Raw genomic sequence first — 23335 nt, 5'->3', positions numbered from 1 at the left:
CATTGTTTTTTATTTTAGGTCATCCTACTGGGTTTCTTGATTGCCATTATCAGAAAACGAAAGTCAGCAATAGAAGGAGAGGTGGAGCAGGATGATTTTGACGAGAGTGATGATGAAATGCTGAGTCCTTAGACGAATGAAATCCTGTTGAGTCACATCAGTTGCATTAAAGACACCAGTGAGATTATTGGAGGATCCAGTTGAGTCACATCAGTTGCATTAAAGACACCAGTATAAATGAGATTATTGGAGGTTCATCATGTACATTCAGAAATGTTTTTGTAATTATACCTTGGATTCATTCTGGATTTAAAATTGCTGTTACATTTTTGACCTCCTACGGCATATGGAAAATTGTTGTAACATGCTGCATTTTTAGCCTTTTTTAAAGTTTAACACAGTTATATGAGACTATTAGTTTAGATCCCTCATCTACTTTAATACCACACGTATAATTTTTTTCAGCAGTTTATTTATCTGATATCCTTTTGTCCATTAAAAAGTTTGTTATTGCTACTTCTCCTAAACTGTGGGGAGGATTGCCGTAAAACTTTACAAACATTCATTCCATTGTCTAGTTATTCAAGATGAATAAATACGGTGTTGCTCGGACATCGAATATGACCACCATAGTCGCTATCTTGAAAATCTTGCTATTGTTCCTGAATGGACAGTCATATCAACATGGGGTTATCACCAGAATAATTCCTATGATGTCTGGTTGGTTAAATGAAATTGGTTATGCTTAGACATCTAGTATGGCCACCATAATAACTATATTGAAAATCTTGTTATTGCTACTTCCACTGAATGGATGGTCACATCAGCATGGGGTGTTCACTGAAAGATCTCCTTTGATGTCTGGCTAAATGAAAATGTTGCCAATCTGATGTTCATTATGGCCATCAGGGCTGTCAGCTTAAAAATCTTTCTATCATTTCTCCTCCACGCTGGAAAGTCATATCAACATGGGTTTTTAACTAGAAGACTTATTATGATGTCTTGTTGGTCTTAAATGAAATTAGTTCCACTTAGCATCCAATCAGGTCTATTTGGTTGTAAATATCAATTCAGCCACTCTGATATCCAATGTGACCACCACAGAGGCCATCTTTAAATTCTTATCACTTCCCCTCGATGGAAACTCATATCAGCTTTGGATTGTCATGAGATGACTTCTGGTGATGTTATTTTCTCTCTCCGTTTATGTTATGTCCACCTGTGGCATATGAGGCATCCACAAACCCTGCTGTTGTCAATGTCATAAATATTAATCTGTCTGAGCTCTGATGATGTCTAATTTATACTAAATGAAATGGTGCCAACCTGACCTATTATGACCACCATGGTAGCCATCTTCCAATTATTGTTATTGGTACTTTTAAATGGAAAGTCATATCAACATGAGGTTGTCACCCTAATAAAATAGCAACAACCTGACCTCAAATATGGCTGCAACACTAAACATAGTGAAGACCTTGTCTCTATATCTCCTAAATTATGGTCATATTAACATGAGGATTTCAAAAGTTTTCTAATTATGTATGGTTTGTCTCAGTATATGCAAATGTCAACCAGGTTGATGGGGATCACTATCTTCCTTTACACACATAATACCTAGTTAAAGAAGATCACTCTTCTACCTTCCACACAAAGCACCTGGTAGTCAGATTAAGAATGAGTACTCTTCTACCTTCCACACGTAGCCCCTGGCAGTCACATTAAGGAAGATCACTGTTCTACCTTCCACACATGACACCTGGCAGCCAGGCTAAGGAAGACCATTCTTCTACCTTCCACACATGATACCTTGCAGCCAGGCTAAGGATGAGTACTCTTCTACCTTCCACACATAGCACCTGGCAGTCAGGATGAGGGAGATTACTCTCAAGTACATACAGGACAATTGGCAGCCATGTAAAGGAAGACCACTTCCCTACCTTGCATATGTAACAGTAGTCAGACTGATGGAGATTCTATTGTGGCTGACTTTTACAAGATGCTTCCAATGGTGTATCATATTGGTTTAGATCAACATCTTTTAGAAATTCTATAAAGTGTATGATTAATATTTGTCTTTCATTCATAACAATAATTACAGCACTTGATACAAAATTTTCTTGTTTAATATTTTTAACTGACACATTTGAATTGTAACAAAATTGTTTAATCATTATTGTTTTGCATATTGTACTTGGGTATGTCCCTTTTTCTTATACATTCATCCCAAATTATGAACATTAATTATGATCTGTACATAATGCTTTCTCTGTTGTATTATTTTCAGATGTTTAATTAAACTAATATTTGGTTGTTTTATTGTGATTTGTATTTGTTATAATGTTTAATTATGTTCAGATGTGTTTATGCATAGTAAAATATACATGTATTTATAATGATTTTGTGAATGGGTACAAATTGCTAAATAAATGTCCTGTAAAACAGTTTGAATCAGCTAATGGAATTTTTTAGTTTTGAAATGTTCGCTGCATTTCCAAAGTTGTTATTTTATCTTCAGTTAGGGCCATATCCCATTCATCCAGGTGTCCAGTCCAATTGACAGTCAGTATGTTAGTTAACAGCTTGTTTTTTGTGTGTGATAGCTTCATTTTTTCTCTGTGTACTTTCATTAAACTTTGTGTTTCAGTTGCTTTTGAAGATACAAGATACTTACAACAGTGGGGTTTTAGAGGTTTAAAAATATAAATTTCAAGGCCACATTATCCCAGCAAAAGGAAATAGTTACAGTGCTTTAGTTGTAGCTTTACTTGACACACCTTCATGAAACTTTACTGACATGACATTTTAAAAATGTATGCAAAGAAGTCTTTTGAGTCTGGAATGTAAAGGTTAAATGTCAGTGTCAGTGATTCAACTAAAAGGAAAACAAGTTCTGCATGACAAGTAAAATGTCAATGTCAGTGATTAAAATTAAAAGGAAAACGAGTTCTGCATGACAAGTTAGGTAAAATGTCGATGTCAGTGATTCAAACTAAAAGGAAAACGAGTTCTGCATGACAAGTTAAGTAAAATGTCAATGTCAGTGATTCAAACTAAAAGGAAAAGGAGTTCTGCATGACAAGTTAGGTAAAATGTCAATGTCAGTGATTCAAACTAAAAGGAAAACAAGTTCTGCATGACAAGTTAGGTAAAATGTCAATGTCAGTGATTCAAATTAAAAGGAAAACGAGTTCTGCATGACAAGTTAAGTAAAATGTCAATGTCAGTGATTCAAATTAAAAGGAAAAGTTCTGCATGACAAGTTATTAAAGTAAAATGTCAATGTCAGTGATTCAAACTAAAAGGAAAAGGAGTTCTGCATGACAAGTTAGGTAAAATGTCAATGTCAGTGATTCAAACTAAAAGGAAAATTAGTTCTGCATGACAAGTTAAGTAAAATGTCGATGTCAGTGATTCAAACTAAAAGGAAAACGAGTTCTGCATGACAAGTTAGGTAAAATGTCAATGTCAGTGATTCAGATTAAAAGGAAAAGGAGTTCTGCATGTCAAGTTAAGTAAAATGTCAATGTCAGTGATTAAAATTAAAAGGAAAAGGAGTTCTTCATGACATGTTATTAAAGTAAAATGTCAATGTCAGTGATTCAAATTAAAAGGAAAACGAGTTCTGCATGACAAGTTAGGTAAAATGTCAATGTCAGTGATTCAAACTAAAAGGAAAACAAGTTCTGCATGACAAGTTAGGTAAAATGTCGATATCAGTGATTCAAACTAAAAGGAAAAGGAGTTCTGCATGACAAGTTAAGTAAAATGTCAATGTCAGTGATTCAAACTAAAAGGAAAATGAGTTCTGCATGACAAGTTAAGTAAAATGTCAATGTCAGTGATTCAAACTAAAAGGAAAACGAGTTCTGCATGACAAGTTATTAAAGTAAAATGTCAATGTCAGTGATTCAAATTAAAAGGAAAAGGTGTTCTGCATGACAAGTAAAATGTCAATGTCAGTGATTCAAATTAAAAGGAAAATGAGTTCTGCATGACAAGTTAAGTAAAATGTCAATGTCAGTGATTCAAACTAAAAGGAAAACGAGTTCTCCATGACAAGTTATTAAAGTAAAATGTTAATGTCAGTGATTCAAATTAAAAGGAAAAGGAGTTCTGCATGACAAGTTAAGTAAAATGTCAATGTCAGTGATTCAAATTAAAAGGAAAACGAGTTCTGCATGACAAGTTAAGTGATATGTCAATGTCAGTGATTCAAATTAAAAGGAAAATGAGTTCTGCATGACAAGTTAAGTAAACCAAAAAGTTGAACAGTTTCCACATGATAGTTTCAGCTTTGTTGGATACACCTTCACGAAATTCAACAGGTGAGATGACATTGACATTTCAGTGTTTTGCATTCAGAAGTTGATGGTCAAGGTTACTATGACAAAAACAGACAGGCACAGACATGTTATGGCCTGTTCATGGTACTGTATGACAAAAGACAGACACAGGGATATGATATAGTTGTTAGTGGTACTCTATGACAAAAATAGTTGCAGGTATACGATGTACTGTTTGTGGTAAGTTTTCTTATGTGTATCATTCATTTGAGCACCGTGTAATATCACTGAAGTGATTTTAATATGTTTTCTAATGATTTTTCTTGATTATTGATAGGAAATTGAACTCATTATGGTCTATCTATGTGTCTGTCTCTTTCTTGCTCTCTCTCTCCATTTTAACATGTATGCATTTAAAATGTGAAAAAATGTAATTGGGTCCTTTTTGAGACTTGTTTACTTTTATGACCCTTTGTTATTCTCCCTCTTGTAATTCTGTTGTTTTTTTTTTGTAACTTAATAACACTTGATAAATTGATTTGTTGCATTGCAATGCTGAGTCATAAACGTCACAAGGTTTTGCTGTAAATATTGCATGATGACAGTTTTTATAAGTGAGAAGAAAGACATAGGAATCACTTTTATGTCCATATCAACAATTAAAGTTTTTGTTTAAGTTTTTCATTTGCATATATTTCACTAAAACTTTCCTTGATAGATGCTTATCACACTTGGCATTAATCATTATGATGCTAAGAAAATTCATTCTATTACATACTTGCTTGCCCCTTTGACCATGGGTTAAGGTTATGGTCACTGAAAATGCATTTTAAGGTTTTAATTAAAGTTTTCTCATTATGCTCTTGCCAGGAGGACATAATATTTTGCCCATTTTTTCATGTGTGTATTTGTTTATTACCCTCATAACATTACCTTAATGCATCAATACCTCAGACCATATTTTTTTCACCTACACTTATGAAAATTGGTATGTAGATGCATCTCAAGGTTGACTCGGTTATGCCTAAACAAGGTCACTTTATCATAATTTTCATGCATGGGTGACTTTTGTATTTTCAGCTGTTCATTCATTACTCCCTCAATATCATGAACTCAGTTAAACATACACTTGAAATTTGATATGTAACTAAATCATGACAAAACTAGGAAAGGTGCCCCAGTTTCACACTTGAGTGATTTTTGATATTTTTAGCTGTCCATTTGATTACACCTTCAGTGTCTTGACCTTCTGTGACCTATACTGATGAAAATTGTTTTGTGAATATATCTCAATAAAAGTAAATCAGCCCATACCAAAACTAATCAGTGTGATCGAGTTTTCAATTCTGAGTGACCTTTTTAGATTTCACTTCCCAAGTTTACACCCTTTATATATTGGGCCATATTTCAACAACACTCATTGTTTGTGCTTGAATGACTTTTTATTTTTATCTATCTGTTCATTATATCCTCAATAAATTAGATGATATATTATCTAAACTTACAAAAATTACATTGTAGATGCAGGGTCAAGTAAAAAAATTCACATTTGTAAGATTCATGCAGAGTTGTAAAAAATCAAATTCAACAATTTGCACACATTATTCGTAGTGACTGCATGCCCTGCTTTTGATGACCTCCATTTAGTAAATCTGATACACGTCGTCTGCCTGGTCCAGTTTTTCTTCAGAATTGGAAGAACAGATCTATACTTGTTCTAAATATGAGGAAACATCTGACTTAGTTTTTAAGTACCACTTGCAGAAATTTCTCACAGGGTACACAATCGTGTGATTTGTGCAAATTTGTACAATTGGAAAGTAGTGATACATGAAAGTTCCAACAAACTAGTTCAGAGTCATACATAAAAAGTTTAACATAAGAATCGAAAACTAAATTCAGAAGTACGGATATTCTTTTATCACCAAACCCTTTTCATTATAAACTCTGCAGCCATACATTAATACAGAAGGATACTTGGCTAATTATATATTTCCAAAACATATAAGTTCACATCAGTGGTAGCAGGAATGTGGAAAGTGAATGGGAGAATGAAGAAAAAATGAGTGAATTTCTAGTGAAACAAAATTAATGGAGTTTCTAGTGAAACTGGATAATATTTCAAAAGCAATGTCAGATGCTGAGTTAGTTGTACCGCCAGAAAAGAAACCAAAATGTGCAACAAAGTTTCAGAGTACAAATGGTTACAACACAACTTCAAGACAGAAGGTATGTTCTGTGATATTTGCCAAAGTTGTGCAAAAACTTAACATTTTACATGAAGACTGTTTGACTTTTATAACACTGGGAGGACATCATTTGAAGATTTTGACTCTGATGTAGCCCTAACAGAGTGGAGCAGGAAGAAAGAGAGATGGATATTGGATATTTCAGAGTTAGGTAAATATTAAACTACATTCATACCCCACCCCCCTTTATTTTTCAACTCCCCCTTAATTTGGTGAAATGGGGGGAATCCCCCATTATGATATATTCCCTGGGAGCCTCTCTTCATGATCCCGGATCAAGTTTTTAGATATCCTTAGATGAATATTCTGTACTTGATGCCAGACTGGCATGCAAAACAATGAATATTAGCTAAAATCTTGCTATGTAATTCAACATAAACCAGTTTCAGCCTAAAGATACACACATGAGCATTGCAGATGACTGTTCCAGTTCTGTTAAGATGAAAACTATATGAGATGAAGGGGAGTTTTCCCTCCAAAAACCCTTAGTCCTGGAACAGGATATTTGGGAAATCAGTTTCCAATGTTGTGAGAAATAAAACCAAAAAAGCACAGTGTCACCTTCCCTGTTTTAATATAAATGACTGCTGTTGCCTTGAATGTTCCACTGAGGGAGCTCTATAGTCAATGACAACAACAAAACCAGGACCAGGCTTGGAAACAAATGATTAGAGTGCTGATGACCATTACCATGGAGGGTCCATAACTGATGGAGTTTGATGCTTCCAAACTTCCACCCATCTTTGCTAGCCAAGGTTCCCATAACCCTGTCTGCACATTGGTGGATCGAACAGCTATATGGGTGCTTTGTCCTAGCGACATCTATTGGATTTCATGTGTTGCCTCCCTTAGTATCTTATGGCAACTAACCAATAGCTATGTGCATTGTACATTGCCTGAAAACAGTGGAGGCAATTGACCTAAAATAGATACTTTGTAAGTTTAACATCGAAAGTATGACTATGTACCAGAGGGAAGCCATTAAAAGTGTATTTGAGTGAAAGGTATTTGTGCAAGCACAGACCAACAGTGGAAAATTGTTATCAGTCCATTCAAGCTGTGTGCTGTTCTTGAGTCAGTCTTGTTTAAACAGATTTGAACAACTTAATTTTGATTGGATGCAGTGGCTTGCCGCTGCGTTCAGTGAAATTCACAGTCCTGAAGCACAGAAATGTCTGTTTGATACGCCAAAGTATAGATAGGGTTATCGACCTTGGCTAGCAAAGATAACTTCCACTAGAAATGTGAATCAAATAAAAACAGGTGAATCCTTCAGAAATTCAAATTTGGCTAAATGTAAATCTGTTGAATTGTGTGTGTAACTGATTCTAGTGCATAAAATCCCTGTAAATTTTTATTTTCCTTGTGTGCTAAATATCTCCCTTATTTAGAAAATCCCCCATTTTTCAAAAAGAGGGTGACACCCCTCCCCAATGTTATGTTTCAGTTAGACCCTAGGATACATAACAAGACGAGTAATCATACCATGTAAAAACTAGGTTATTGTGACCTAATTTTCATTCCACGGGGATTTTTTCAGCTATCCATTTGTTTCACCTCAGTATTTTGACTGGATGAACTACACATGAAAATTAGGATGTGAATGCATAACTTAACTATACAAAAGTAGGTCACTGTTACCCAATTTTCATGCTTAAGACTTTCAGAATTTCCTCTCTAACAGTCCAATATGCTACACCAATTGTCCTCTTGCTGAGGAAATTTGTGTTTTTAAGTACACATTTTCTTTGCTTATAGTTTCTAAACCCTCTCAAGTATTTGGTTCCTACTTGGGAGTCATTTTGAAGGTAAGACAATTCATTCTGTCACCCATTCATACCTTTTGATCTTGAGGGTCAAGGTTACAGAGAAAATTTTCATTAAGGTTTTCATTCAGATTTTTTTCATTTGCTTCCATTTTATAACCTAATGATGAAGTTTTTTCATACATAGGTGAATTATTCTCAAGCTGAGATGATTCGTTATGCAACAGACTGGTTCATCCCTTTGACCTACAGTTATAGACAGCTTACATTAGGATTTTGGTCAACTTTTTGTCATCTGACTGAAATACCATATACATCTTGTTCTTAGTGAATTCATCTGTATTGTGACTCGTAAACATCTCCATATCTGTCTACCTCCTACATCATAAATTTCATTTCTGTTCATTAACTTGTAAAGGATTTTTTGGTTTGAAGCCAAATTTGGTATGGGGCTAAATATAAAAAAAGTACTAAGTCAAGTTTTCTTGCTCTTTTAATACCTACAGACTTTGATTGCATTAGGACTCTTGTTTGACTTTCATGCTTGCACATGCATCAAGACCTTGTTTTCCACATACAGTGTTTGGACATGCATCAAGACTTTATATTCTGCATGTGGTGTTTTGCACATGCATCAAAACGTTATATTCTACATGTGGTGTTTGCACATGCATGAAGACTTTATATTCTACATGTGTTTGCACATGCATCAAGACTTTATATTCTACATGTGGTGTTTGCACATGCATCAAGACTTTATATTCTACATGTGTTTGCACATGCATCAAGACTTTATATTCTACATGTGTTTGCACATGCATCAAGACTTTATATTCTACATGTGGTGTTTGCACATGCATCAAGACTTTATATTCTACATGTGGTGTTTGCACATGCATAAAGACTTTATATTCTACATGTGTTTGCACATGCATCAAGACTTTATATTCTACATGTGGTGTTTGCACATGCATCAAGACTTTATATTCTACATGTGTTTGCACATGCATCAAGACTTTATATTCTACATGTGTTTGCACATGCATCAAGACTTTATATTCTACATGTGGTGTTTGCACATGCATCAAGACTTTATATTCTACATGTGTTTGCACATGCATCAAGACTTTATATTCTACATGTGGTGTTTGCACATGCATCAAGACTTTATATTCTACATGTATTTGCACATGCATCAGACTTTATATTCTACATGTGTTTGGACATGCATCAAGACTTTATATTCTACATGTGTTTGCACATGCATCAAGACTTTATATTCTACATGTGGTGTTTGCACATGCATCAAGACTTTATATTCTACATGTGGTGTTTGCACATGCATAAAGACTTTATATTCTACATGTGTTTGCACATGCATCAAGACTTTATATTCTACATGTGGTGTTTGCACATGCATCAAGACTTTATATTCTACATGTGGTGTTTGCACATGCATCAAGACTTTATATTCTACATGTGTTTGCACATGCATCAAGACTTTATATTCCACATACTGTGTTTGCACATGCATCAAGACTTTTATAGTTTACATGTGTTTACACATGCAACAAGATTTTCGCTGTTTTAGGTATGGTGTTTGCACATACATGAAAGCTTTGTTTTATGTATGGTAATTACACATGCATCAAGACTTTCTCTCTTGTGTTATGGTGTTTGCACATGCATTAAGATTTTTACATATGGTGTTTGCACATGCATTAAAAATTTCTGTTTTACATATGGTGATGATTACACATGTATCAAGACTTTGTCTGTTTTACACATGGTGTTTGGACATGTATCAAAGCTTTCAGTTTTACATAATATATATAGTGTTTGCATATGCATCAATACTATTTTACATATGGCGTTTGCATGTGCGTGAAGACTATCTGTTTTATATATGGTGTTTGCACATGTATCAAGACTGATAACTTCTGAAATTAAACAAATTTGGTATGGGGCCTAATTGCCACAAGGCATCACCCGATCAAAGGCAATGTGAGCTTATGACGTAGCCCTGTGTTGTCCATCATCCATCTGTTCACATTTGCTTCTTTTTTTTCTCTCACAAACTCATGGATCAAGCTTTGTAGGAATGTTCATTAAGGATTTCTATACAAAAATTGTGTTCAGGGTCATTCCTTGAGAGATTTCTTCCATTCCAGTGTTGTTAGTATAATTCCCATTTTTAATGTAAAATTCCTCCATTGCAATCACTTATGTATCAGATTCCAATTTCGCTGTAAGATAAAGGTTGTATATAAGCAAACCACAATGTAAGCACTGGCATGAACTGTATGTAGAACACTGAAATGCTTCTAATGTCTGATTCTACTCAGTAATTCTTGTGTGAAAATGTTCCAAAGACTTGTATCACAAAAATAATTAAATATTAACAAGTCAGAAATCACACTGGCCGTGATTTTCCTGAGAAAGTTTGACAAAGATTTAAACAGCTGATGATGATTATAGCATAATGAAAACGTGTCATGTTTGCTGCAGAAATTTAAAACCGGATGTGCAAGGCATCAAGACTGAATGAATATGAAATGTGTGCAGTCTTGTGGGGGATGGGTGACTTAAGCAGTCTTTGGAGGGGGGTTGACTTAAGCAGTCTTTTGGAGGGGGGCATTGACTTAAGTAGTTCACATAGCAGTATAGATGATTGTAGGTAATATTTCAACCAAAAATAGGTTTAATTTTTGCAACAAATTATTGAAAACAAATTCTGATTTTTATGTCTAGATTTGCAAATTTTTTTAGGCTGTCATGCCTATTTCACATCAGTAAAGGTTGACATCTCTGCTTGCCTAACATAATCTTGATGTCCGTAGCAACCATATAGACAACATGTCTTTGGCATCTTCTGTAGAAATGTTGAGTGAGTTTATAAAAAAAAAGTTAGGAATGTTTCTTAGGACATGTTTTATCAAAATTGTTTTACATAATTCCTGTAGCAGTGGCATGCAGGGCCAGATTAAGGCCTTTGGGGGCCCTGGGCACAGTCGACATAAGGGCCCATAGCTACCCTGCTTTGTCCATAGATATGGTTTCAAGTACTATTAACAACACTGTCTGTAAAATCAGACAATAATATACGAGGCTCCTTGAGCCTCGGGGGCCCTGCCTGTGAAATCAGACGATAATATATGGGGCCCCTTGAGCCTCGGCGGCCCTGCCTTTAAAATCAGACAATAATATACGGGGCTCCTTGAGCCTCAGGGGCCCTGCCTGTGAAATCAGACGATAATATACGGGGCTCCTTGAGCCTCGGGGGCCCTGCCTGTGAAATCAAACGATACTATATGGGGCCCCTTGAGTCTCGAGGGCCCTGGGCACATTGCCCACTTTGCCCTATGGATAATCCGGCCCTGGTGGTGTGGCATTCATTGCACACCATATGGAAAAGCAGTTTTCAACTTCTTTTCAGAGTGGATGAGTCAATATTGATCCGACTTGGTAGGAATGTTTCTTATGATGAGCTCACTCAGATTTGACATTGGGTAGTTGCTCTAGCTCTTGGTGTGACTTCCTTAGCAACCAGCTGCAAAACCTATTTTCAATTACTTTGGTAGATTTGCAAAGTCAAGTTTGATCAAAATTAGTAGGAAATTTTCATTTAACGTGTTCTGCCGGAATTGTTCCGCATGGTTCCCCTTTTCAGCAATGTGGCTTCCAAAATAACCTGATGAAGAAAACTTTTGGATTTCTTCTCCAGAACAGCTGAGTCAGTTTGATAAAACTTGATAGACACAAGTCTTAGGTCATGTTTTATCTGTATTTGTTTGCATGGAAACCTCGTGAAATATTTGTTTGCATGGAAACCTCGTGAAATATTTGTTTGCATGGAAACCTCGTGAAATGTTGTGGCTTCACTAAGGAGGTGGAAATCCTGTTTTGGACTTAAATATGCCCAAGCTAGTTTTGATTCAGTGTGGTATGAATGTTTTTAATATGCTATGCCATAAGTTTTGGGTGGTTTCCCTAGCAACAGTGTTTCTTCCATAGTAACCAGGTGAAAAAGATACAAATGATACTCATCTCTCATCAAGTTCAGCAGTTATTACTAGTATATTTTTTTTAATTCCTTCAAATTTCTGTCCAAAAATGCCTGACCATACCAGACCAACCTGATTAGGTAGAATTCTAGCATATTCCATATTTATATGAAAGATGCAAGTTCAGTATCCATATCAGTTGAAATTACTCAAAGTAATTGGTTAAAAACATACCACCAATTTCAACCAAGTGACTGGAAATTATACTGTCAAGCCAGGTTACTTGTCTTGTTACTACATTTGTGTTTTAGACCAGCGCGTGCCAAATGAGTCATATCGGGCCCACATGGTTCTCTTCTGATTTATTTGAATATGCCACCCTGACTATAGAATGGGACTTCATTCAGTTTAACAAAATAGTAACCCTTTTTCAAGATATAAATGATTAACTCGTGCATTGCATGACACAATTCCAATATTTTCATGCTTATCGTGGAAGTAAAACTAGGCTTGTATTATGGTTGTTTGAGTTTAACGCCACTTTTCAGCACATGATGTGGACGAGTGGTCTAAAGCGCTCTCCGTTACGGATCACTGCCATCTCACCTCTGCGTGGGTTAGAGTCTCGGATTCGCCAATGTGGGTATGTGAGAAAGCATGCCAGTAGCTTCTCGTGGGTCGTTGGTTCTTTCCGGGGATTTCCCGGGTTCTTCCTCCACCATTAATACTGACCGCCATGTATAGCCTATCGTGTGCTTAAAAATGGCGTTAAACCCTACAACAACAACATCAGCACATGATATGCTTTACATGGCAGCCATTAAATTTGCTGGAGGAAGAACACTGGAACAGCCATCGACCCACTGGAAGCTACTGGCAAGCTTTCTCACCTGTAGACAGGTGAGACGTAGACAGATTCGAACACACGTAGACAGGTGAAATGTCAGTGATCTGTAAAGGTGAGCACCCTAGACCACTCGGCCACTTGGGACCAGTTAAACCATGACCTATTTTCAAGCTGCTGTTAAAATACATGCAAAAACTAACAGCGTGCTTTTCAGGTGCCAGTTATTACATGTTTCGTGTTTATGCATTTAATTTGGAGATAGTGATCCGATGCCCCTGTTTTAAACAAAATGAATCAGCATAATTAGAACAGCATCGTATATTATGCTGTTAGTCTGCCTGTTAACTGTCCAGTAAATTCAGTTTGCCATCATATACTATCGACACATTTAATGGATGGCTTGCACTTGGAGTAATGAAGAAACCTTTTGATTTATGAATCAGATGGTCAATGGTCAAGGTAAGCAACAACCAGAAAAATATCACATACCAAAGTCCAAACTATGTGAATAGCTTGCACTTGAAGCAAGGAAGAGGACAGTCGATTTTCATGTCTAACAGTCAAGCTCAATGCAAGAAAAATGATTTCTGCAGTTACATTATTTTCACATATATGGACCAACTTGCACTTTGGGTAAGGTCAAGGGCACTGACTGAAAGAAGAAAAATGGTTTCTGATACTTTTATATAACTTCTACATCACAAACTTGAACCAAACATTCCAGGTGTCTTGCACGTTCATTGAGGACAAGGCACATCAATCTCGAAGTCAAAATTACAAAGGTCACTGGTTTTCTGCACAAAAGTTCAGTTCTCAACCATTTGCCTTCACCAAAATGTTTAGATGGCTTGTGCAATTAGTAAGCAACAAGCCTTTTGATTTTGTGGACAAAAGGTCAAAGATCAAAACCTCTTTGACTAATAGAGGAAACATGGATTTTTGTACAGACTTCAGCTGTACATCACATACATAGGCCAAAATTTGTGTAAGGTCTTTGGAAGAGACCTATTGCTATGGGAGTCAAATGTCATGGTTGCTGAGTCTTACAGGAGTAATGAGTTTTGCAGAATAGCTTGTTCTAGAGTTAGTTCCTTTACCAAATTGTGGATAGATTTCACTTCCGGTAATAAAGAAGCTTGTGGGTTCTGGGGTCTAGCGGTCCCAGGCAAGTAATGGTCATGGCGAGTCAAATAAACAAACAAATGAACAAACCCAAAACAATGATTGCTGTACGGTAAAGACAACATGCCATTACGAAAGGTCATGTACAGTCGGACACATTGGTCAATAGTCCCGAGAGTCAGCCATGCCCTTACCATAGTGAAAGACATATAGGTCATGTTGGCATTCAACACCCAACTATTTCAGTAATGGGTATCATCTTTTAGAATTTAAATCTTCATACCTTTAAATGGCCAGTTTTCACTTTATTTTGATCCTCACATATCCCTTTCCTTTGGAATGTCATTATTTACATGCCCCGAGAAGTACATAACGGCAAAATCGATGTTAAATAAGTGGTCACTTTTGGACGAACTCGACCGAAAGGTGTGAACTAGTACAATCCGGACTGAATGTTGCTCGCTGTTATGTCAATGAAAGCTACGCATGTTAATAAACAAATCCGTACTAACGATTAAACTTCGACATGCTCTTTTCTTGACCCATTTTAGTACCTGGCCACCATTGTGGAAGTCCATTAGTGATTGATAATTTTAGTGTGGAAGTTTCTTGATGACAGTTAGTGCGCAAAAGATTCAATAATTAGATTGAATAGGCTTTGGTTAAATAACATTAATAGTAAATTTTAAGATGACGTTTTATTTTTCATTTGAATAAATGTGCATACACGACCTTAATGACTTTTACTGTAGACTAGTACATGCACGGGTTGTGCATATAATGCACTTTCCTCTATACTCGTGCTATTATAAAGTTAATATTTATGTTTTGTTTAAATGACAGTTGTAATAATTATAGTCATAAGTATTTTTTTTAAATATCCAAATTTTTTCCCTCTGGAAAGTTTGGACTTGGAAGGAGACACATATAGGACATAATATTATTGTAAAGCTACAGCTGGACTTTTTGTATTACTCTTTCTGTTATGAAACAATTATTTGTTGATAAAAATAAGAAAATTGGAATGTCACCAGCAAAATATTATAATCGACCTTCGTATTTGTGGCACTTGATTATCGTTCCTTGCGTAGGTAATATCATTTGTACAATTGTAACGTCCTTCCGATTTTTCGTAAATGGAGTGGCATGCAGTTATTTATCATTAAATTTAAATAAGGAAGTTTTACCATGGTTTCCAGCATTCAGCGAAAATTTTATTTACAAAAGAAATAAAATATTTTCCATAAGTAAATGTCTTCGACCGCCATCCATCGTCTTCTGTTTTATGGATCAAATTCTATAGCCAGTAAGGAAACGAACGATATAATATGGACATATGGTTTGCCAGTTCTTGAACATTAGCCAAACAGACGTCATAATTTCGAGCGTGAAGACAAAAATAACGTCCGGTCAACTTCCTTACCGCGACATTCGTCATCAAATATATTCGAAAACCCCACAACAGTTACCTTTTGTCATGTCGCATGAAATATGATGTAATTTTATACTGATATCAAGAAGGGTATAATCAGTAGTGTGGGTTGTCTTTTAAAAGGCATATCTGCAACTTTTGTGTTCATCAAATGAAAGTTTATAATGTAATTTTGAAAGAAAAGAATTGTGATTTTACGTAAGGTTGAGGAACAAGGAAGGACATAAGCATGCGCACTCTGAGCATACATACGAGCTTTCCTCACCATTTTGTGAAGGCTGAGCTACCAAAAGTTTAAAAAATCGCATTCTTGCAGGATGTGTAGGCTACAAGAAATGCGAAAAGAACGTACAGACAAATAAATGAAGTCATTCAGTTATTGCTTAAATTTATTACTACATTACCCCGATTTGTTTTTGTACCCCTCCTTCTGATATTTTGTATTACTCACTAAACATTACGCACCCCTCCCATTTAAAAAAAATGTTAGCTTACGTGTCCGTATAAACAAGTAAACTTTTCCAGTTTTAATTCCATTGCTCCTTTTCTCATTTATTTAAATCTGAGAAGAGTTTATGATTTTAAATTTGACTCAATCTTCGAGAGTCTACATAACAAAATATATAGATTTCGTTTCAACGCAATTCAAAATTTGTTTATAATTTTGAGACCTATTCGAAACGAAACATTTATTCTTTGTTCACACCATGAGCCTATTCCAATTTACGTTTTGGAGACCATGCGATGCCTACACGAACCAAAGACGTACAGGTGTGCTATGTGATTAGGGCTGTTGTCAATCATTAACGGGAGTTCTGAAGTAGGACATCAAAAGAAAAACGTAAGCAGATTCAGCAAGATTTTTTTTATTCCTTGACTATGGTGGCATTTTTACTGACTTTTATTTCACTATGTTACAAATAGATTTCTGATTTAATATCAGATACACAAAACTCCAGGACTGCATTGATATTTTTGTCCCGGAACATATATGTTTAGCACGATCTATCATGCTTGGTTGACCAGTGCAGAGACCCAACCGGGCAACTTAACATAAAAAAGTGAACGATGAGTGTCTCGAACAGGATTTAATTTACTTGCAAATAAAAATGAAAGAAAATTCATGTCATGAGCGTGATTTTTTTTTATAAAACATCTTCTGGACCATATGGGTGTAAATGCTGAAGACTTCCAAACGTTATAGATATGGTCATGTGATAATTGTAAATTTAATACGGCTATTTGGTCATAGGCGTTTCATATTTGATCTTATTATTCGACCTTAAGTGCTACCCAGTCATAAGAGTTTGGACAGAGTCTTCCGTTTACAACAACTAAATTAAATATAGCGAACGATGTCAAAGGAAATGATTCGTGGCCAAACCTATCATGGGTACTAAGCTAGCTGTTCCCAGAAGCATTTCTTGAGAATGCGCAATAACTACTATTGAAAATGCACAGGCAGTTTTTTAAATGTGTCTTTTTAATTCTTGCGAACAAAATTATAAATATCTAAAAAATTTATTGCAGTTTTTCATAATATTATTATCATGTTTGTTTGCTTGTTTTGTTTTGAAACGTAACCTGTCATATACGATTTGAATATTGTACTATTACCACAGTGAACGAATTTCTATGTGCATCCACCCCTTACACGTAGAAAGCAGCCGAAACTTGTCTGAACATTTTGATTTCATGCCTCCTGAAAAGCATTCAAAAGAAATACCGGGCTCTAAGCAATCGATTTCTCAGACAATTTAATAAAGAAGTTATCTCCCTTTGCTATAAATGTCGCAAAGAACGTTTTCGTAATCGGTGTTAAGTTTACATTTTGTTTTCGAAACAAATATATACCTGCTATATTTTCTTTCTTTATTCGAATGTTTAACTTATTGGTAGACAAGATAAACCATTAATGGAACGATGCTTGAAGTGAAACTGAATTTCAATTCCATCGCAAAAATAGAGTATGTCTTCCAAGTGGGCAAAGAAGAAAGATAACTGTAACAAAACAAAACATGGCAAAAAAAAACAGTTTTATATTTTTTCTTCTTCTTTTCAAATGTAATTCAAATATAAGTTTCCATATGATTAAAGATACATAATATGGAGAAATATGAAGAAAACTTGCCTATTGGAAAAGAACATCTTTAACTTGTATAATACATTACCACTCCTCACTTCTAAAAAGGTGTTAACAATATTTACAGTTTGCCGCTTCGTTGTATTCAGGTTTATCGCAAAATTCAGTTCAATTTCTCAAAATGCCGTGTTTGTGATTTTTAACAAGCACGTGATTTCTAGATTAGCTGTTTTCGTTTTTGTTACAAGAAAGTAACTACGACTCAAACATTCTTGCAAAGTGAGTGGAAAGTCTCAGTTGGGGTCGAATATATTTGATTTATACGAAATAAGTGCATAGGGCAAGGAAAATCACCATCAGTAGACCGGTTGCTTGAAGGGGTGGAACTCCGTCTGCAACAAAAGAAAAAAATTATAATTAAGCAAGGAAAATTTACGAATTAAAGATAACTTACTTTTTTTTACAAAATAATGTTCATCGTCCTATTTTAAAGATTAATATAAAAAGACTGTTTACTGTGTTTCCTCTATATATTCTCGCTGAAGTCGAGGCTGTGAAAGACTTTTTTCAGATACTATTCACGACTTGGGACGAAAGAAGCAAATTCTGCAAACCTCTTTTAAATTGCGGGTACTAAATTTTGCAGTTTCCTAATGTCAAATATTTTTTGCGAATCTGCCAAATGTTTTTAATATTGTTTCTAAATGAACATTAGCTGATTTTTAATTTTGCGGATAGTTTCTACTCGTGAATCACGCAAAAATAAAAAGCACACGAATACAATACGGTTTACAATTATTTCACATCATTTTACTCGGAATGAAGTTTTAAAACAGAGGAGTTTTGTTTAGTACTTTGAGACTGATATTGTTGTTGCGTTGACGCAATCTGTGTTATATGCTTTAGTCTTAAGCTTGATGGGTTCAGTAAGGATGATGACCAAGTTTTCACTTCAAGCAAATGAAGAGTTGCTTCAGAACAATCAGATGTAAAAGTGTCTTATCAGCTTTCTTGCTACATTATAGAGCATTGGTTCTGTCGACTAACAGGGCAAAGAAAAAAAGCAACATTATTAGTCATGACGTATTAGTAAAATTATTTATCATTCGAATTTCACTTCTTTCTTCTGCTGTTTTTAAAGAGCGTGGTGATTATAATCATTTAATCAAAATAACTAGGTAAAATTAAAATTATATTGTATATTTTCTTTTCGTGGTATCCCGAATCAGGAACGTCACATACCAAAATTGTTTGGGTTCGTCTTCAGGTGTAATAACTTTAAATCAGAGATACAAGTTCTAACCGTCTGCTGTGAATGAAGAAGGAATATATTTCTTCATAGTCACAAATGTTGATAGTTTTGCACTATTGTCTTAGCATTTTAAAACACACACACACACACACACACACACACACACACACACATATATATATATATATATATATATATATATATATATATATATATATATATATATATATATATATATATATATATATATATATATATAGATATATATAGATATATATAGATATATATATATATATATATATATATATATATATATATATATAGATAGATAGATAGATAGATATATATATATATATATATATATATATATATATATATATATATATATATATATATATATATATATATATATATATATATATATATATATATATATATATATATATATATATATATATATATATATATACACACACACACAGGTAGACTTACTGAAAGTCAAAACTGTGGAAACCTCCATGGCGTTGTCCCAACCGTCATACGTGGCGCGGCATATAGCTATTTTTCCGGAATATTGATGGCTTATATAGAGTGGAATGCGGCTAATAGCGTCGCCATAACCTGGAAATAAGTCAGGTATATAAGATTTAATGCTAGGGGAATAAAGGCTCCATCTTATTCCATATAAGATGACAACATTTAATACGTATCTTTTATTGATTTAAATACGATCTACTTCTCTATCCCTCGTAACCACGGCCCATCTTTCTTTTCATTTCTTTATTCACTGTTTTTCTTTGGGTCTTTTCAGATATCTCAATCAGTTATGTTTCTTTCTTCTTGTGACGTTTCAATGGTTTATTAATGCATTAAATATATCGGTAGTTTGAGTGTACGCTAAAATATACTACAAGTCACGTAGTAAATAACAGACTTTCCACATTGCACTGGATGATAAGGGTCGTAATGCACAGAAAAACTGCATATATGAAAGAAGAAGAAAAAAAGAAAAAAAAAAAAACACCTGACAATCAACAGCACAATACCGGTGTAAATTCAGCGCAGTCGCTTTTGGAATCTACAGATTCCTTTCTCCAAGGCACAAAGCTACACAAGTGGATTATACAACAATACAAGAGAAAAAAAAATGTTACTACTGTACATAATCTAAATGTTTGCACAGGAGGACGCTCTTAAGGCTCCAAAAGGTATCTTAACAAGATGTGCCCTACAGACTTGCTCCCTTCATTTTTATTTATTTTATCTTATTAGTACATATCTACAGCAAAACATAGTTTAGTACTTGGGCTTGACTGAAACCAGTTTTTGCACATATTTTGTCTTACACACACACATACATGATCGTGAAGCTGTCAGTAGGCTAATTCTTTCAACCTACCGCTTGATGTGAGTGAGGTAGTTTCATAGTATTGGCTGGGAGAGAGGTCCACCCCGTCGACTATCCAAGTGATTCGCGCTGGAGGTCGGCTGTTGGTTGCCTTGCAAGTCAAGTTGACAGTTTTCCCACTGTCCGGGTTACTCTGCCAGTAAATGGTCATGTTCGTAGGCATAGCTGTTGCAAAGAAAGATTCTATCATTGCCATACTTATTCAATTCATGTATGTGTGTATGTATGTATGTGTGTATGTATGTATGTATGTATGTATGTATGTATGTATGTATGTATGTATGTATGTATGTGTGTGTGTGTGTGTATGTATGCATGTATGTGTGTGTGTATGTATGTATGTATGTATATGTGTATGTATGTATGTATGTATGTGTATGTATGTATGTATGTATGTATGTATGTATGTATGCATGTATGTATGTATGTATGTATGTATGTATGTAAAATATAATCTCTCTCTCTCTCTCTCTCTGAATTGTCCGTTAGAGAAAATATGTCTTCTTCCTTGTTATTCTGCCTTGTCCTTCTTATTTTTACTTCGAATAGATGGAGCGTCGAACAATTAAAACATAGGTCGCGGGTCCGATATCTGCATAGGTCAGCCTGGATTGGCTGCCGCGCCATGTCCTTGGGAAAAGTCACTCGGCTTCTATAGATCCAACATGATATCGGAAGTAGTGTGTTAAACGTTCCATATTTACCAACAATCAATTAATAAATTAGTCTCTCTCTGTCTCTGTCTCTGTCTCTCTCTCTCTTTCTCTCATTAATAATATAATGAAATTATTGGATAATACACAGTAATCGCTAATACGACTAACAACTTAGCAAACCAGAAATAAGGTTAAGTTCAAAGAGCTTACAGACTGAGGTGAAGTAGGCATCATAATTTGTGAGGTTGTCTGAGATTCCCACACTGCATCTGTACAGTCCGTCATCCGTTGTTGCCACGTTAATTATTGTCAGATTGTAAATGTGTTTTATGGCATATTTCGACGTCGACGCCAGAACGTTCTCGTTGAAAGTCAGAGCCGTGAAACTCGAGGAACCGGTGGTTTTCTGTAATAATAATAATAATAATAATGCACACATATTGACTTTCGTGAAGTTCAATAAATTGTTTCACAACTCAATAAAATAATATACTGAGCGCAACAAAAGACCATACTGGCTTTTTTTTTGTTCTTGTACTTTCACACTGTGATCCAGAAATGTCCCCACATGAGTATAGCACGTCGTGGTGCGGAGCTGAAATCACTATGGGTAAACTTACACGTTGGATCAGTGTTAAGCGCGCGATCCGTGTAGCTAATCACATTTCATAATAATGTTATTTTATGAAGCTACTACTACTACTACTACTACTACTACTAATAATAATAATAATAATATTATTATTATTATTATTATTATTATTATTATTATTATTGATGTTGTTATTATTATTATTATTATTATTATATAAAAATATAGAACATGTTCTGAAAATTACCAATCGATAAGATGTTAGCTAAATAGGTTTATCAAATTCTAGTTAACCCTATAGCGGGTTCATGTTAATGTTATACGTCGTATCTTATCTTAGTAAGATAAATCTAAGATACTAAGTGAATAAATAAGTAAAAAGCAAGTAATCAAATAAATCTTTTAAGTAATGACTACATACTACTTTCCACTGGACACTTTCTGTGTCCGCTTTATTTGTCACGATACAAGCTAACGTGGCGTTAGTACCGAGCTGCGCTGATGAATTTGTGGGTGCTACGGTCACCAATGCGGCGGCATGGGAGACTGGAAAGAAAGAGCCTCAGTTAAATGAGAAAAAGACACCATTAAATGGTAATGAAGCGTGTGTATCTTAGCATAATGCCATACTTTTTGTAGACAAAGCTTCCAACATCATTATTATAAGTATCTAACAGGAAATTCAAAAACGCTGAGTTCTGCTTTAGGTTTCTCTTTCTGATCAGATTTGAAATTATGTATCTGTGGTACATTTAACATTCAACTGTAAATTGTTCAAAATATATCGAGTTAGGAAAATAATTATTCACTAAAGATTAGAATTTTGTCACGTCGTGATTATTTAAAGTGTGTTACACAGATCAAAACTTCAATTGTTATAATTATTAGTGATGTGTTTTAAGCAGACGTAAGAACGAGAAACGGAACGAAAGCTACATATCTGTTTTCCGAAGCCGAAAATAATTCACGCCATATCAGAATGATTTCTTAAAAGCCTTTAGCTGCAAAAATATAAGATTCCAGTACATGAATGAAAACAACTAGCATATGCCGTACGAAATATTTAATTATTTATTTATTTATTTTATTTATTCGAAAGAAGAAGAAATAAAAAGAGATCAAAATTAAGACAGAGAGAAAAAGGAATAAGTTAAAATAAAGAAAGAAACATTAATAGCATTATTACCTTGGACAAATCCAGCGATCACAGGAAGGATAAAGATCAACATAATTATTGGAGCTCTTCTCTTGTTCTGAGCAAAACCCTTCTCTTATGACGGACCGTGTCCGGCGTTCTTCTTTTATACATCCCTAAGGTATCCATGGTTTCTTGCACAATAATTTGCAGATAAATTCCAAAATATTGTAAATCGGGTAATTAGGGATATTTACTTATCGCCGTACCTCCAGTGTATAATATTATTCCGTATTTGTACGGGGACCTTTGTTTAAAGTGAGTATACTTATTTGATTCACTTTGGTAAACAATGTAGATTATATCGGCTAATTATTTAACAGAGAATAAGTAAACTGGAGTATATTAACGCTTTGTGTGAAAATCAATCATTATAATTAGATAGATCAAAGTATACATCATTTTAATATTAGCAAAGTATCGCTTGGAAGGTTTCATATAGG

At 34.8% G+C, this 23335-nt stretch overlaps 2 protein-coding genes across 5 annotated transcripts in view; one reads left to right on the top strand and one right to left on the bottom strand.

Moving 5' to 3' along the window:
- LOC149808046 (putative lysosomal cobalamin transporter) overlaps positions 1-5609 on the top strand; it is an 88203-nt gene extending 82594 nt beyond the window's left edge. For 2 of the 4 annotated variants that reach the window (XM_089973002.1, XM_089973016.1), the window contains one exon: positions 19-5609. In XM_089973002.1, coding sequence (XP_089829128.1) covers positions 19-132 — 114 coding nt within the window. In that variant the 3' untranslated portion in view covers positions 133-5609. The remainder of the gene's footprint in view (positions 1-18) is intronic. The other 2 variants (XR_016423926.1, XR_016423922.1) reach the window with 2 other exon arrangements.
- Positions 5610-16556: 10947 nt separating this feature from the next.
- On the bottom strand, positions 16557-22926 carry LOC149808045 (uncharacterized). The gene is made up of 6 exons (XM_089963822.1): positions 22884-22926; positions 22119-22243; positions 21316-21511; positions 20441-20614; positions 19534-19662; positions 16557-18181 (listed from the first exon to the last, which is right to left on the bottom strand). Exons 1-6 carry the CDS (start codon positions 22924-22926, stop codon positions 18108-18110), a joined length of 741 nt encoding a protein of 246 aa, XP_089819948.1. The 3' UTR covers positions 16557-18107.
- Between the last annotated feature and the right edge of the window lie 409 nt (positions 22927-23335).

Source organism: Sinohyriopsis cumingii, chromosome 1, assembly GCF_028554795.1.
Source record: "Sinohyriopsis cumingii isolate HCF-2022 chromosome 1, ASM2855479v2, whole genome shotgun sequence".
In the NCBI taxonomy this organism is placed as follows: Eukaryota; Metazoa; Mollusca; class Bivalvia; order Unionida; family Unionidae; genus Sinohyriopsis; species Sinohyriopsis cumingii.
This window is presented reverse-complemented; position numbering and strand designations above follow the sequence as displayed.